At 41.3% G+C, this 18,287-nt stretch overlaps 1 protein-coding gene across 6 annotated transcripts in view; it reads right to left on the bottom strand.

Annotated features, from left to right (window-relative positions):
- neo1a (neogenin 1a) overlaps window positions 1-18,079 on the bottom strand; it is a 159,477-nt gene extending 141,398 nt beyond the window's left edge. For all 6 annotated transcript variants that reach the window (XM_066647223.1, XM_066647222.1, XM_066647227.1 and 3 more), the window contains exon 1: window positions 17,435-18,079. In XM_066647223.1, the coding sequence (XP_066503320.1) occupies window positions 17,435-17,525 (91 nt within the window). In that variant the 5' untranslated portion in view covers window positions 17,526-18,079. The remainder of the gene's footprint in view (window positions 1-17,434) is intronic.
- Between the last annotated feature and the right edge of the window lie 208 nt (window positions 18,080-18,287).

The raw sequence follows: 18,287 nt of genomic DNA, 5'->3' as shown, positions 1-18,287 counted from the left end.
AGTTAATTCCACTCTGCCACTGAAATGGTGCAGCAGGTAGTGTCGCAGTCACACAGCTCCAGGGACCTGGAGGTTGTGGGTTCGATTCCCGCTTCGGGTGACTGTCTGTGATGAGTTGGTGTGTTCTCCCTGTGTCTGCGTGGGTTTCCTCCGGGTGCTCCGGTTTCCTCCCACAGTCCAAAAACACATGTTGGTAAGTGGATTGGAGACTCAAAGGTGTCCGTAGTTGATAGAGTGTGAATGAATGTGTGAGTGTGTGTTTTCCTGCGAAGGACTGGCGCCCCCTGCAGGGCGTGTTCCCACCTTGCGCCCAGTGATTCCGGGTAGGCTCCGGACCCACTGCGACCCTGAACTGGATAGGAGATTACAGATAATGAGTAAGTTAACTGTAGGGGGAACATAAAAATACAAAATCTTACATAGTGTTCCTTTAAAAAGTTGCATTTTTAAAAGATTGTAGTAAATAAAAAACGGGAAATTAGAATTTTCCAACAGGTCAAAATTAATTAAAATCTTTCTTAGCCACTGCACAGTAAATCTAGGATTAAGTTCTTCCAGAGCCTGAAGCATGTCTGTCTCCCAGGCTATCTTCTGCATCTAACCACCTGTAAAAGGACATTTTTTTTTTGTAAAAGGACCATCAGGACAGTTTTGTGTAGCTACAGAAACAGGGTTAATATTAAGTGTGCTGTTTTCTAATTGAGAGTCCCCTGTAGTTGGTCTAGACAGCAGGACTTAGCTTCGCCTGCTTTCGCACATTAAAGAGCTGGCATAGCGGGCAGTCATCTTCATAAAGGAAATTATTACATCATTCTACCCACTATCGCTACCAACCTTGAATATAAAACACTAAGAATCGCTCAATCTCCTTCATTAGTTTAGGAAGAGACAAGGGGGAGAGAGGGAGTAAAAAGCATGGTGCCCCTGAGCACAGCATAGAAGCTTTGTTTTCACGACAGTTAACAAAGACTCAGTCAAAATATGTCTCCTTTGTAACACGCTGAAGTTGACAATTGCTGATGAATATGGTTCTTCTAACAATAGTCTTAGGTCCTGTTTGATGTATGCACACATGCCACTGAAACTAGCTAAGCAGCTCACTGATGGGAACTAAGTACAAACCTATGGGGGAGGGTGGAGAAGGCAACGCCTGGGAGGAGTAGGTTGGGGGAAGAAACCGGTATCCATTATTAATGGGAATCAAACTGTGAGGATACAAGGATCTAATGTGGTGTGATGGTAGAGGTGCAGCTCAATAACGTTGGCCATTCTTTCTTACCGAGGCTTTTTCAATATCAGAAATATCCTTCTGCTCGTTATTTTATTACCGTGCTGTAATTACTGATCCAGATTTAAGTGGACCATATGGAAGGTAGGCACAAAGACAGCTGGGTTTGCGTTTGTCGGTTTCTTGCTACAGTAATTAAAATAAAGCAAATAAAAAAGAGCTCTTACACCCACTTGAATGACAATCATTTTTTAAATATAATTTTCAAGTGTTTTTCATATTCTAGATGAAAAATAAGAAGTCAACACTATGGCTGGGCCTTTCCACTGTCTCAGAAATACAGATTCACACAGCCAGTGTTTCTTACATCACAGGCCTAAAGAATCAATACCAATCAGGTGGGGTTTTTCCTGGTAAGACTAAACTGCCAGCAAACAGCAGTAAAACTCTAAAAGAAGTGGCTCTAAATACTGTCTTTAAGTCTGTGTAACAAAACAAAGATGGAGTGTATGAGCAAAAAAATCAATATAGAAATAAAGCATCTGGTCAAATACAAAATAATGTATTCTCAGATTATATTACAATTCGACATAACTAACGCTGTGTAATGGAGAGCGCAGCTTCTTGATGTAGACTGTTTTAAAACTGCGTATATCAAAATGTCTACAATAATGGAATTCTTTAAAAGAGCAGATAATGTACTGGTAATTTTTGAGAGCTGTTGGGCTAGTCGTTCCTTTTTTTTTAACTTGTGCATGTGTTCGTATTTTGTAACTACGTCTATCAGAGTGGTTAGGTCACCTGCAAGACTACACAGCATTCCTGCCAATCTAATTATACCATTTATTTCACTAATGAAACTGTCACAGCAGCCCATAATAATATGTATTTAGTGATAATAAAAATGTGATTGATCTTGCAGCCCGTAATGGACAGTTGTGGACAATGGAAATGTCTGCAGTTCTGTGTTTGTGTGTGAGACAAGGGTTAGACCAGCAATGGCACCATCATGGATTCATTCATTCATTATCTGTAAGCACTTATCCAGTTCAGGGTCGCGGTGGGTCCAGAGCCTACCAGGAATCATTGGGCGCAAGGCACCCTGAATACACCCTGGAGGGGGCACCAGTCCTTCACAGGGCAACACGGACACTTTTGAGTCGCTAATCCACCTACCAACGTGTTTTTGGACCATGGGAGGAAACCGGAGCACCCGGAGGAAACCCACGCAGACACAGGGAGAACACACCACACTCCTCACAGACAGTCACCCGGAGGAAACCCACGCAGACACAGGGAGAACACACCACACTCCTCACAGCACAATTTCAAATTTAGTTTAAAAATATTAACATTGACAAAGCCAGTAGGTTTATGTTTGATGATGATGTCATGTTTCTTGCTTGTTCTTGGACGCTTTTTAGTGGATTTTATGCTGAATTATTTCGTATTGGCCCAAATTAAGAAATATATTGATATACATTTTGGCTGTATCGTCCAGCCATAAGGATAATCTCATACAATCAAACAACTCGAGGTTTAGGGCGACAAGAGCAAATGAAGTGACAAGAGCACCAAGTTGATAAATAGAAACCAAAAGCACAGTGCAGACCCGAGAAGAGGACGGGGTGGAATATTGATTGCACTGAATCCAGTCTGACATCAGAGACGGGAGGCTGGAGACGCGGATAAAACAGTGTATGCAAGCCCAGCAGGCAGCGGTTTAAGATGTGCCCCCTGGGACATCAGAGGACACAATCTACCCACAAATGATCCCCCATTGGCCACGCCACATATTCCATCCCCAGCTCCATCCCCCAGCCTCCTTCATACAAACATGACACACCATCCCAACAAAAGGCAGCAAAGCACTGACTGGAATTAAAACGGGAGCTTGGTGCTGCAGGGACTAATGCCAGAACCTCTCAGGAAAGGTCTCATTACAGCCACACCCTTGCTTATAATTACTGAATTCAGCTACTATAAAGTCCATCCACCGTGGACACGGACATTTAATTGTACACACACAGCTTGAATAATGTCCGCTGAAAAGCATGAAACTAAATGGGACATTCTGGAGCAGGTGTGTGAGTTTAAAGTAACCATAGCCAATGCCAACTATTCCCTAAAGGTGTATAAAGCCCACCCTGCAGTGAGCTGTGGAGCAGTGGAATTGCATTCTCTGGATGATGGATCCCTATCCAATACGTTTGGGATGAGCCGAGTGGCGTTTGTGTCCTGGAACTAATCGTCTGACATCAGGACCTGACCTCAGCAATGCTCTAACGGCTGATTGCTGTCAAATCCTCACAGCAAATGTTTGAAGATCTATTGTTAAATCTTTCCAAAAGAAGTAGATAATGTTACTGCAGAAAGGTCACTGCCAAACTATTACTAAGTTTAATTTCAGAATAACTATTGCATGGGCAGATAAACACAAACGTGTGGATATATGTCACCAAAAGTGATCTGTCTGAAGTAAATCAAGCTCAACAATGTTCTTCGAATTATCCAGAAGTGTAGGAGCTTAAAAACTACATTTTCTTTATCATATGTGAAGAGCACTCATGGGAGAGCGATGGAGACAAAGAGGGAAATCGTATTAAGTAAGGTTTACCTTCCGTAACTCAATTGCAAAGGTTGATGAACCCCAACTTGAATGAGCAGTGCTGCTCGAGAGCCCAAAATCAATTTGTGTAGAGCAGAGCATGAGAAACACCCTGCAATTCATCCTTTGTAAATCTAATTTCCAAATCCAATGCGCTGAACGCACTTACATGATTGCATCTCCTCCACATCCATATCTGGTTCCGGTTCATATTCGTTACTCAGTGGTGAGAAGAGTTCTTTTGAGTGAAGCTAAAGGCAGCGATGAAGAGCTGTTAACGACGGGGATTTTTAACAGAATTTTCATCTGAAATAGTGGCAGGCATAAGGTAAAATGTGCCTTGTTGTGGGTGGAGTATGTGCTGAAAATGCCTCTGAAATTAACACCTGATGTAGCCTTTTACACCAAATGTCATGGCGTAATTGTGCTTTCTGAATATTTTGAATAATTGCTTTGTGCAGTAAGCTAGCAGTGTTGTGGCAGGGACTGTATAACATTTAGGATTCCTGCTTTATTTTGATTAATCAAAACAGATCTATATTCTGTATTTCATACAGCTCCAACACTACACTAGTCAAGAGTTGGAGAAAGTTCTAGAGTCTGTGTTGGACGAATGAGGGACTCTCAATCAAAAGTCATATCAAACAGCTATTAGTTCATACCTATGTTCAGACGATAACATTATCTGCAAAGATTTAGAGTTAGTAAATTATAAAATTGACTAATTTACTTATTGTTCTGCAGTTTTAAGTAAGATTTAGGGTTTTTTACTGTATTGTTTTATTTGTTTAATTTTTTAATTGCCTTAAATGTTCCTGTGCATTTATGTTTCCTCTGATTGTTTTCATTCATGTAAAGCAACTTTCGGTATTCTAAAAAGCACTATAAATAAATTGTAGTATTATTAGAAATGGGTGGCACGGTGGCACAACGGGTAGCAGGATTGTTGGTTCGAGCTCTGCTCCAGGTGACTGTCTGTGAGTAGTTTTGTGTCCACTTGGGTTTCCTCCCACAGCCCAAAAACACATGTTGGTAGGTGGACTGGCAATTCAAAAGTGTCCGTAGGTGTGAGTGATTGTGTGAATGTGTGTCACCTGCAAAGGACTGGCACCCCTTTCGAGGTGTGTCCAGTGCCCAGTGATTCCGGGTGGGCTCCGGACCCACTGCCACCCTGAACTGGATAAGTGGTTACAGATAATGAGTGAATGAGTTACTAATAGCAGTAGTAAATAGAATAAAGAAACCTGCAGCTTACACTAACCATTTGGTTATGTTAACATTACCAGAAAAACAAAGAATCTATTAACTACAGCACAGGGTACAGCTGTAAACACTTGTTTACTGCTCATATCTCAGTAGAAATACAGCATAATGTGGCTGTAAAGTTACAAAACCAAAAGATGCCTTTTTAATTCCCTTCCTTTGAATCAACAATGAAACTGAACCTATTCTACTTTCTAACAATGGAAATTCATTTGGGAGAAATACACAAAAAAGTAAATAAATAATTAAAAGTCAGTACTTCCATCATTACTCCTGTGGTATTTTAGCACCGAGACAATCTCCCCTTTAACTATGTGAGAAACAAAGTCAGATTCCTCTTCATTTCCTGCTTTTATTATCATTACCACTAACCCATTCATACTATTTTAAGAGGAGGGGGAGGCAGTATTTACTCAGGGCAGAGAGACACGAGGCCGTGGCTTACTAATGGCTTCCTGCATCTCACACAATCGTTTCCCCTCAGGAAATCTTATCAATTCAAGGCACCGCCGCACTGACCAAAAAACCACAAACACACAAGGCACCAACTTTAATTAAACACCATTCGATGGGCTGAAGTGCCACTTCCTTTCCAACAAAATAAACAGAAAGAATGAACAGAAAATAACCATTTTCAAATGGAAAACACACAAACGGCTGAAACAGGAACAGAATGTGAGGAGGTCCATCTTGATACAGCTGCAATTCAATGGTGACGATATGTGAGGAATGATCTGGAAATGTATTCTGCAGGATATGGAACTTGCCCAGAATGTACAAATGAAGGACACATGGCAGGCTGATTTAAAGTGTGCACTGGAAGCTGCTGAGCTGAAAGCAGGCTATTGGGGACCTGCAGTCACTCACTCTCTCATTAGAAATTAATTACCACTGCAGTCAGCGAGGGGGCTGAGGTACAGTCACTGTGTATCTAAGCCTTTACCCAGGGGGAGCACTTGAACCCCCGACCCCCATCTCTCGGGTAGGCAGTGCGTGACACCACCCTGGTCGAGAATCACGGGCCTGCCAGGCAAGGCATGCAGCAGCAGCCAGGCTATGGGGTGGGCTCTTGTGGGTGTGCCTGCCTGCTGAGAGAAACAATCTCATGTGTTAACCCTGTAATTTGATTCTCACACTTCCGTAATTGAAGTTTGTGTTTGTAGTTTTGCCGTGGATCTGTAAAGCTTATCTAACTACTATAATTCATACACGTACAGTAACTAAAAAGGTACAAGGGAAATGTACCTGCTTCAATACACAACAACAACAGCTATGTGATGTATTTTGGTCCATAGCTACATAATGTGTACATTACAGAGTGCCCTGACCACAAATGGCATTAATGTGTGCCTTGCGTGTCTACTGGAACTACAAAGTCAAATGGATTTTGGACCTGCCACTTTTCAAAGTACTGGGGCCTTGCCCCTCTAACTTCAGATTGAGTTCAAGAGGTTTATACTGAGATCTCCACTCTGTTTAAACAGCAGACTGCTCACCAATAGACATGAGCAAACAAAGACTAACTCATTGGCAGAGCCAATCAAAACTGAGGGTAAAGGACAGTTCCCAAAGAAAGAAATCCTCATAAATGTACATTCAGTGCAAGTCCTGCCACAGCTCACATCTCCAATAAAATTGTTTGGACAGCAGTGAGTGAGCATTCACAGTGAATGTATTAATAGTGTCGAAGCTAATTAATTGTTAATTAGAGTAGTAAATACACACATTTCATACACAAAATTTGATCGTGAGCAGTCACTGGAAAAAAAAATTCATGACCTACTGAAACAAGGTGTGAACTGTTCGACTGAATTTCAATTTCAATCAAAGTCAGGAAGAGAAGGTAGTAAAAATGTATTGTATCTCCTTTATTTAAGGAAACGACATCCCACTCTGATATCCACTGGTGTTGCAGCCAGCCCATACCTTTTTTTAAAATGTGATCAGTTCCAGCAACTCAAATGTGGGTTCAAACCAATGGAATAAAAGGTGCCTCCTGACTTTGAAGAAAGAAAAGCAAAGGCAACTAAACCTCAGAACATCAAACTCTTTCCCCCATTCTGCTAATCCAAAGTAATGAAAAGAAAATTACCACGCTGCAATGAAGCACATTTGCTTGCTGCGGCCAAAATAATCTAATGAAGAAGCTTAGCTCTAAGCTTATAGCAAATATCTTTTCCCTAATTATAGGCAAATACTAATGACTGAAAATCAGCTCTCGTTTAATTCACTCCGTTTTTGAGTACATTAACACAATAGGATATGCTTCGGGAAATCGGGGTGAGCGACTGCTTCGTTTTAAACCCTCGGGTAGGCGTTTACATGCGAGAGCTTGAGTCATGGTGTGCAGTTCATCGCGGCCTCTCTTCCTGCCTTGTGGACAGGCAAACTCATTAGGGCTATACAGTAACAGCTGGCCTCTCCTTAATGACATCCCGCCTCATCAAAAACACGTCCCCCTGGGTTCATCAGACAAGTGTCCAAGGGCCTGGTGCTGGAATGCCGAGCCCACTCAGCAGGTGCTCCTGCCGTCTTTGTCTTCAGCATCCACGCGGTTCAAAATCGAATTCATCACAGGTCAGGGGTCAAGGCTTAGGGGTCAGATGCCGAAGAGCCAGAGAGCGCACGAACAGCTGGTTTCCATCAGCCTTTCCCTCATGTCCTTCAACCAAAAGAAACTCTTCGGCCTTCATTGTGTACGCACAGCAGAAGCCTGACCCCAGCTCAACACACAAGGCCCCCGATGGTCCCATAAAGAGCAGCGAATAATGTGCCTTTTCTTGGAGGCAGTATTTAATATGGGCATTCTTAACTTTATAGTCAAGTGTCCAATGACAAAATAAATAAATGAGCAGATACAGTATAGATACAGATAAAGTTGCGAAAATATTCAAGTACTGAACTGATTACATGTTCAGTTACATTTTACACACAAGTAAAATGTATTTTTGATTGACCTTACACTGATGGTCAAAGGGTTCATAGGAAACCAGAAAAACAAACAATAAAAGCCAATGATGAGGTTTGGAGACTTTAGACAAGCTCATGTTTCCATCTGAACAAGACCTCTCCAAAACTGTAACTTTACACAAGAAGAAACTAATATAGGGGTTATTACTTTCCCTGTTGATAACCACTACGTTTGCAGAGTTAAAAACTTCCAAAATAAACAGTAACCATTAATGAAAGTCAGTATAAAAAGATTTTATCCCAAATCGTTTCCAATAATATGCACTGGGACAGTTGATATGGTCTAATTATGTTGTCCATTTTCTGTAAAATGCCTGAATGAAGGCTGGAAAAAAATTAACTGCAATTACAAGGAAAAATAAACAATGATGTGCTTGGCATGGACTGCGATATAATTTAATTTTACTCTGTAAACCTCTTAGTGTTGCATTTATCCCCAAGCAAGTGCCACAAGACATAAGAAATTCCATTACATGACAGCTGCGCATTAAAGAGACTGTAATGTGCAGTCCCCACAGGCTCTCTGACCTCTAATAGCTCCTTCAGGATCTGCTCTGAGGAGCCATTCTACAGAGGGAGAGGACCGCTACACACAAAAGGGCTTCTATCCACCTCAGCACTTTCAAAGAGCAATTTCACCTTGGACGCAGCCACGCTGTCTAACGTAATGCAAACTGGCATGAACAGGGAGGTTACTATGGCAGCATGACAACAACACAAGCCTGAAGACACTCTCGCTGTGGTTAACGTCAAATTTTTATGAATGGAAAAGAAAAATCACGTTTTATAGTTTTTAACATGTGTGTAATCACAGCCACGTTTGTGTCAAACACTGACTTACAGAGTCAAAAGTTCTTGGACCTTTCGACCAATTTAATTCAGAACATGTTTATGGATTTGTGATATCTGGCAATCAATCTTTACTTTTAACCAGATGTTATTAGAATTAGAATCACTTTATTAGTCACTGTGCTTGCACACAGAGGAATTTGTTTTCTGCATTTAACCCAATCCGTGCAGTGAAACACACATTTACACACACTCGTGAACACTAGGGAGCAATGGGCAGCCCTAGCCACGGCGCCCGGGGAACAGTTGGGGGTTAGGTGGCTTGCCACTTCAAGGCTACTTCAGTCAGGACCTGCCAACTCTGGGGATCGAATTGGAAACCTTCTGGTTACAAGCCCAGTTCCCTAACCACCAGGCCACGGCTGCCACACAGAGCCAATAAGCATGAAAATAGCATAATGGTATTTATTTATGCCACATAACAAACCCTTAGTCCTTGATTTTTTTAATTTTTAAGTAAACACATCCTTAAGAAAAATGTACAATGTCATGAGTGCATCTGGGAAAGATTACTGCCATCATCAACTGGAATGTGTGTCAAATGTAAACTTATTTTAATTATAAAAATGCACAAATAAACTGGGTTATTCTGAACTTCACGGAGCATCCCAGCATCCTGCTGTCCCCGCTCAGATCCTACAAGTCAGCAAAGCGTGAGTGTTTGCTTTTTGGAGCAGGAGAGTATGATGTGCCCTTTCTGGACCTTTGTGATAAAGCAGCTGCCAGCCGCAGCACAGCAGAGATCTTCACCACGTCTGGAGCTGCCAAGAGCCACAGGCTGAGTTCTGGCAGGATGGCAAGAGTGTTTAAGCACTTTCACAAGCCTTTCCTCTGTGATGGGCCCAGCACCCAACAGCACATCAAGTGCTTTTTTCCACTGAGCTCCGGGACGGGCCCCTGCAGCGTCCGTCAAAAAGCTTACTAACACTGTGTGACTGAATGGGTACACTTAAATCATCTTCAATGATCTTGGCGCTGGACTTACTTGCTGTCTTGGTACTGAAGAACTGATCAAGCTGCACAACCACACTTGACAGACTTGGGGAAAAAAGAAAGAAAGAAAAAGAAACACTTACCATGTTTATTCTTGTTTTGTTTACAGTGGCAATGCCAGCTATTTAAACCACAGCCTGGCCACAAAGCTATCATTACACAAAATTCATTGGGAAAAACTTCCAAAGTACGCGCAATCATGCTGGTATTGGGTGTATCATTAAATGATGATTCACACCGATATGTATTAATAATAATTCATTGCACAAATTACTATTAAGACAAGTAATAGTAACTTGCATTCATAAATAAATTAAATTAAAACATTCATCCTTTTCATTCATTCATTATTGCTTATCCAATTCAGGGTCACGGTGGGTCCAGAGCCTACCTGGAATCATTGGGCGCAAGGCGGGGATACACCCTGGAGGGGACGCCAGTCCTTCACAGGACAACACAGACACACACACACATTCACACCTACGGACACTTTTGAGTCGCGAATCCACCTACTAACGTGTGTTTTTGGACTGTGGGAGGAAACCCACGCGGACACAGAGAGAACACACCAACTCCTCACAGACAGTCACCCGGAGTGGTAATCGAACCCTCAAGCTCCAGGTCCCTGGAGCTGTGTGACTGCGACACTACCTGCTGCAACATTGTGGATGTTCAGGAGAAAACAGAAAGTGGTTCTTTAAGGGCAGAACCCTGCTTTTAAATAACATTCACATGACATAAACATACTGCTTTTAGAAGTTCCTCAATGTGGAAAAGGCATCCTTAAATTCTGTAAAACGCAGGCTCACACTAATTTCAGTCCAAGATTGGTGAACATCATGACAATTCCAAAAAGAACCAAGCTGTTCACTGCCTTTCTAGTTGCAGGAACCTGTCACTTTGTCCCAAGATTAATAAGTACAGTTTGGAAAACAGGTCACAAAGAATAGTCTGCACACTGTTCATGACTGATGATCCACGGGAAGAGAGGAAGATAGCGAGGGGAACAATACTAATTAATTTGGTAGGGGGGTGTAAGCTGCCAGGCTGCCCTTGTGTTGTTGGAAAAGGGAAAGGCAGGAAAACATTCTACCAAAGTGGGTCAGTGTTAAATGGGTTCAAATACACTCTACTCCAACTGGACCTTGTAAATGCCTTTCCGTTGAGTGACATGCAAGTTAGAGTCATATTAAGTTTGGGCGATAATGTCAATGTTCCACAAACTTTTTAACGTCTGCAGAACAATTGTGAGAAAGTATTCATGTGATTGGATTTAACTTGAGTAACAAAGCTCCATTTCTGAGCATCCCACAGCTCTATGTTGTAACTATGTGACAATATCCGGAGAACGATTCATTGAGCTGAACAAATCAGAGACTAAAAACACTGTTCTAATGAAGGCACGTTTTCTTTATTACATGAATAATTCGCAGAGGTGTTTATTGACTGCCAGATCACTGTAAACACGATATAATCGAATTTCAAATCAATGTTCTAGGTTTGTATAAGGGCTTACTGGCTAACTGTGGGTATCACTTGCTCAGCTGGTGGCTTCATACAAATATTTAAGCCCTTCCGTATATTCCAATCTTATAAGAAAAATCACAGGAACTAAGGTGGATCATAACCAGACGTCTATACAATATCAACATTTACTTTAAAGTGATTGCAATATTCAATAATATCGAACATCATCACAAGACTAATTCATATATAGCTAACATTCTCATCTTTTCTTCTTCCTTCACTCGCTGTCAAATTAGAACTCTGAACTGTCTCAAAATTGTATTGCAGATTTCTGGAAGACATCCAAACAAAGAGAAACGAAAACAAGATGCTCAACCAGCGGAGGAGAGGGAATGCCAGTAGGCACACTGAAATCAAATTAAGATGATTTACAATTTTCCAGGGCCTTATTATTCATAAAAAAATTCATAACTGGGCTATTTGCCAGTGGAACAGGCCACCCAATATGTTGCTTTTCAAAGCACAGCAGAGTTAAGAGATGTTAGAATTCAGTTTAAAAATATGTTGGTGACCAGCAGAGGTTCTAACCCTATGACTTACTCTTCAGCCATTTTACATCCATCCATATTCCTTATACACACACAATGTGTTTTGATGGTGGGGGGCCTCACAGAATTCTAGGCCTTCAGAAATGGCCTAATCACTCCTGGGAATAAAGATTCAAGTCTGCATTTTAATAAGGATGCTCAATATGGAAAACATACTGTGGTGCACATTTGTAACATTGACATTCATTCAGTTATTTAAATGTGACTAATATTTCAAACTAACGTGTGATGATTTACTCCAGAAGGGCAGCATAGTGAGTGTTGTCTATTTTGTCCATTTTATTTCATTCTGTAACCAGTATATTTCTGTCTAAACCTCATAAGGGTAAATAAATTCACAATTTCTACATTTTAAAGGCTTAAATATATGTCATCTGCAAAAATACATAAAAATATAATACGGTGAACATCAATCATCATGGAACAGCAGTGTTTACTTCTTGAACACTTTAATTTCCAATCATTTCATTATTACGTTTTATACGTAAACCAAATGGGTAAAAGCTTAAAACAGAACAGAAACATTTCTGTGGTGTAACCGAAGGCTTTCTGTCAGTTGTTTGAAATGAAAAACAGCTGAAATTGTTGAGAATTCACATTTATGGCCAAACCGGCCTGAAGTGGAAGTTTTAATTTAAGTAGCGGTCTGCCACTTAATCTGAACTGTTCTATCTCAAGAACCCAAGGAACCCAGTAAATGGCATGTGACATTTTGAATGTGAGTTTATTTTACTAATCATTAAATATTGCTTTGCATAAATTGCATATCAACACTGTTGTACGGTAAGTAGCGGTAGTGTGTAGTAGATGATATTCCACGCAGCGCTAGGACATGCAATAACACAGTTATGAAGTTTGCTCAGGGTTTGATTGGGTTACATCTATTCCCATTACAGTTTTACCACAAGGAAAGATTTGCTCAGTGCTGTAGCTCATCTCCAGGGAAGCAGTGAAAATGACCTAAATGTAGTTCAGGCTGGGCCTCGCTCCACCAAGCATGAGCTTTCACAGCTCACATGCACCATAATCCTCCCCAGCTGCCGAAAGCTGGCAGGGGACACAGCAGCAGGAGTTCACCAACAGACTGAGTCTTACAATTAACATCTACAGAGGACAGCAACAGCTCAGGGCCCTATAGGAAGGAAGGAGTTCTAACTAGCAAACTAATCTTAGTATCACAAATCTCCCACAGGCAAACACAGCCAGTTTAACCCCCAGATATATGCAGATGACACAGCTACAGTGAGCATGTGCAGACGAACTCTGCTCTGACTGAGGTCATCCGTAATCTCCAAAAAATGCTCCTGTTCCCCACATGGAACATCAAAGACCTAACCTACAGCTTCTGCGAAATAAACTTGTCTCTGTTTAATGTTGAGACAAAGTGTTTTAGATGATGATGCTTAACTAAAAGGCAGCATTGTGCCTCTTTTATATAAATAGAGACTGGAACATACAAGGCTCCAATTCCACATGCTGATCCATTGTCCTGCAGCCAAAATGGAGATGATTTTATTTTATTTAGAGTCTGCCAAATTTTCTGAATGTATCGCTAACAATATGTTGGGTCCAACAGGGTTAATGGGCAGTCTTGTTAAAGAGAAATCATAGCAAAATAAGGGACAGATGGCCTAATGTTCCTTTCACTGCAAAATGTAAAGAATGCTGTTGTTTACCCATTAAGCCTCGTTGCGTGCAAAAAACAAGAGACTGTTGATTTTTGGATTTGCTGCACTGTGGAGTGAGTATGCCTCAAATCCAGCTCCAGCCTTTTCCCAGTTTTAAGCAACAGTTCAAAGGGATAAAGAAATGCAGACACCCAGTATTTATCTCAACTTAAAAATTAAAAAAAGATTTGTTTTCTCCAGTGAACCCCAAACGGCCATGTTGACAGAAATCCCACAAAAAACAGCCCCATCAAATCCCCGTCAGCTTAAATTCTACTCACAAGGCTTCATTTGCACATTAGGCAATTAGCCAAGGGCCTATTGTCCATCTAAATTAATAAAGCACAGTGAAGCCTGGATCTCTCAGCTGGGGGTTATTGTGATGTCCGGCCTGCAGAAAGATTCAATTGCTGACAATGCTGAATTTATTACAGTGATATTGATCTCCTTTGTTTCCTGACATTTGAAAACATACAGCTGTGATAGTCATGATGACTTACGATAATGAGCCGAACGCGGCATAATGAACCGATATAATCGCTAATCAACAAACACTCAGGCAATGGGAGCGTCCTGTTACAGGACAAAAAAAATGCAATTAGCACTGAAGCTCAGATATGTTAAGTATCTCCAAAGCTGAGAGAAACAAGCTCACAATAAGGTCAGAAGAGAGACCCGGCAGCTCACAACACATTCCCTTAACTTTGACCAAAGGCCAGCCAGAGTAAATATTGTGTACTGCCCATTTCATCATTTCTTACATTGTAAATACAGTTATTCCTTCATCAGGTTCATATGAATGGATGCTTTTTAAATGTACATTAATTACATTAGTACAACACATGCACAATACAAACAGAGGGGGGAAAAAAGAGTAAATACGCATTAAGGACCCATGGGGTGTGGGGAATATAAGCACTTACCATTGTTTTAATGTATTTTGTCACATCCTTGTTTGATAACAAATGGGGCATAGGTATTGAATTGAAGTTCAGTGTAACAAACACTCAAATATTACGCTCATAATTTAAGTTAGGCCCATTTATTTTTCTTAAAAAGAGGCACTCTGTTTAAGCTTAGAAAAACCTACCATCATGATGTGTATAGTGTATCATGGAGAGGTTTTGTAATATTATAGATACAATACCACTGCTTAAGAAAAAATGGCAATCTCTATGTTTAATTTGGAGTTAGTCCACTGCTCTTAATGGAACACAAATGCTAACTATCCTGATGTTTTATTTTTGCCATATTGACACAAACAACCCAGCAGTATATAAAATGACTACACTTTCCTCCAATACTAAGTCTAGACACTGTTCACTTTTCTAAACGCTGGAAACAAACGTGAACAAACATAGCCAACAATGCTGAGTGGCTGCAGGCGAGGTTGTGAAAGTGTTTATATAGTCCAGCGTGTTATTTACGTCGTCCACTGGGAAACCATCAGCATGCAATTCACTCACAGCAGGATTAACAAGATAAGATGGAATGCAAATAGGATTTAAAATAGCAGAGGAGGTTAAAGGAAACAGCAGTGAAACACTGGCAGTTCCTCCCCAAGCTCCATAACGTGACCATTTTCTAGCTTTTGTGTCAAAGAAAGCAGCAGGGCCCAGCTCGGTCAGCTGCAGGCAACCTATGCTTTAAAAGAACTGCTTACGGTTCACATTTATTCGTTTCAAGACCTCAAAAATGTGTTTCAAATAAACAGATATTTTCAGAAGGGGACCCATCAATTAGTAATTTGAAACTTCTCTCTCTCTCACTCCAAATGTAGGTCCCAGTCCAATTCTCTGGAAACAATCAAAACTCCCAAAGGAACTCCCTGTTCCCCCTTAATCTCCTGGTTTTATTACTTTCCCGACAGAGTCTACCCATTCCACCCAGCCCCCCATCCGACTCCTTTGTACTGATCTCCAGCAAGGCCTGTGATTTTTTCACCACAGCAGTGCTTTTCATGCAGGAGAGCGGCTTTCATCAGCTTCCTCACGCAAGACGGGCCTAGTAGACTTGATGCATGTCTTCATTTGCTTCAGATGAGACATTTCGTCTGAATGCGCTTTGTTATAAGCTTGGCGATTCGGTAGTAAATAATAACACACCTGAAGCCGTGCCACAGTACCAGCAAAAAATAAATAAATGTTTTCAACTTCTATCCAGGTTTACAGCAAACTGAGCAACACAACAAAGCATGTTTACAGCTCTTAAATAACTATTTTTATTGCGTTTATTTCCGTACTGCTCTGCCATTCCATCAATTTATTATTATTTTTCAACCAATTTCAAATAGTTTACATAACTCTATTTGACTTCTCTTCAATTTTTTTTAGTGATGACCTATTTTAAAATGCTTTCCAGGGAATTTTGTAAGAAGTCCAAATTTCATTCTATGGATCTACACTAGCCTGAGCTTTTAGCACAAAAAGAACATTAGCATCAACCTTACATAAATGTTGTACTTCTAAAGAGGAATTCCACCAATGTGTCTAAGTTATAACAGAAGTAAATAATTAAGAGGTAAACAAGTCATTGAATGGTTTGATATGAAGGACTCCTACACATCTTAGACAACCTTACACACTGAGGGTTGTTCAAAGTAGAGGGAGTCAGACGTCTGGAGGGTTTATACCTCTAAAGCTTACAACACAGAATGTCAGTGCAGTAGCGATGGAGATATTGCCTAATTATACTTTTGCGATAAGCTTTTTTTATACATTCAGCCCAGAAAGGGAAATCAAGTGTGTTGCAAAACAAATCAACAACTTTTTGTAGTTAACATACTTCACTATAATAAACAAATTTAAAAATATATGTGTAGTTTCAGGTGGCATGTTGGCACTACGGGTAGCATCATTACACAGCTCCAAGATCTCAGAGTCCTTGGTTCAATCCTTGCTTTGTGTCAATGAGAATTTTTCTGTGTTCTCCCTGTGTCTGTGTGGGTTTCCTCTGGGTGCTCTATCCCCAGTTAAGACAGTTGAGCTATCTGCAGGAGTGTGTGACTGTGTGTCTGTGTGTGAGATGCCCTGAGAAGGTCTGAGACCATGTCCAGTGCGCTCAAAAGATCCTAGCTGCCCAACCTCAGCAGGGTGAACCCATAAATGAAAAGGAATGTGTGAATGAATGTCTATGTTTACTACTCATTTTGCAGGGACTAAAATGGCTGTATATCTGCCCTGGTTTCTGTCACCACACATGTAAAGAGTCTGGAACATTCTAAAATGAACCATTACATTTTAAACCACTCTAAATAACTGTTCCAGGGCGAAATTAAAATGAAATTCCTCTTTTAAAAACAATTACTGTTCCTACAAATGTAATGTGTAGAAACTGCATGACTTAAAAAGTTATCAAACCTGCTTCAAATATTACCCATGAGTGGATTTATTAAATAGTTTTGTGTGTTTTTTGGCTAATTTGTTGATTTATTCATTATTTTATAGTATTAGTGTTGAAGACTAAACCGTTACAGGTAGCGACACATAGACAAGCGTTAGACCTGTGACCCTTTCACAACAGCCACGGGAAAGGTTAGTAGTTATAAAAAGGTGTGGAAGCTTGTTGACATTACTCAACTATTCACTCGAATTCGAATTAAAATCCGCTCTAAATTGGAGTTAATCCACAGGTAACGTTGACTTACCTTGGAGTGGACGTTACACCTAAACCTGAAATCACAGCTCTGTTGCTAACGGTTAGCTCTCGAGTTCGGGGCAGAGGTGCCGTGCTGCTGGGTACAAAGTTGGCTTTAGTCTTTTAAAGACAACGTTTCTCTTACCTTTCTCAGCATTCTCCGCGTGTGAAGCCGTAAAGGTGAGGCACAGGAGGAGTGATAGAGAGAGGAGCAGCCGGGCTCCCCGCTCGGCCATCACTTTACAAACAAAAACAGAGAAGAAAACTGCTCCGCGGCCACTCGCTCAGCGCTGGAAGAAGAAGAAGACGAGCCCTCGGAGTGAGAGGGTGACCCGTGTTTAAATGTAAAATCCCACCCTGTCGGTCTCTCTACAGTGCGAACAGCCCCACAGTTCTTATTCTCCAGACCGTCCGCGGCCAGCTCCTGCTTGGAGTTACCCGCCGAGGACGCATGAACCTCCGGCCGGCGAGTAGAGAACACCAGCGCCGAGAATAAGTGCTCTCTCTCCGAAACTTGACGAAGAGCGAAAGCGGTGGAGTAAATCACATCAATCCATATTCGCACTTTAGCGCTCCTCAGATCAGTCACCCTTCAAGAAGCGGCGAGAAGTGCATAACGACCCCAAAGTAGACTATCCCAAAGTCAGGCTGGAAATGTAGTATTTTTCCAGGTTTAAATTTGAACCAGATCCACAACTGAGTCCAACACCACACAGCAGAGCAGAGCTGAGCGCAACAGCGGCGTGTGGAAGGGCAGGAATTCAGGGAAAGTGCTCTGGAACACCCGGACTGGATCTCACACAGGACCCGGAGTCACACAGCGAGCTTTACAGGGTGAGTTTAAAACCGTGGCCTGGCGGTCAGGAATGAGCTTCATTCACAACTTCTCATTCCTGCGCCCTACTACCTCTACTGTCGCACAGACAATACGCCCAGCCTTCATTTCTTGGAAGCACGAGGTGATGTGTCCATGTTTTTTTTGTTCAACAACAAAATAG

The sequence above is a fragment of the Hoplias malabaricus genome, chromosome 16 (assembly GCF_029633855.1).
Source record: "Hoplias malabaricus isolate fHopMal1 chromosome 16, fHopMal1.hap1, whole genome shotgun sequence".
Lineage (NCBI taxonomy): Eukaryota > Metazoa > Chordata > Actinopteri > Characiformes > Erythrinidae > Hoplias > Hoplias malabaricus.
The sequence above is the reverse complement of the archived record's forward strand: the minus strand, read 5'-3'. Positions and strand labels throughout refer to the sequence as shown.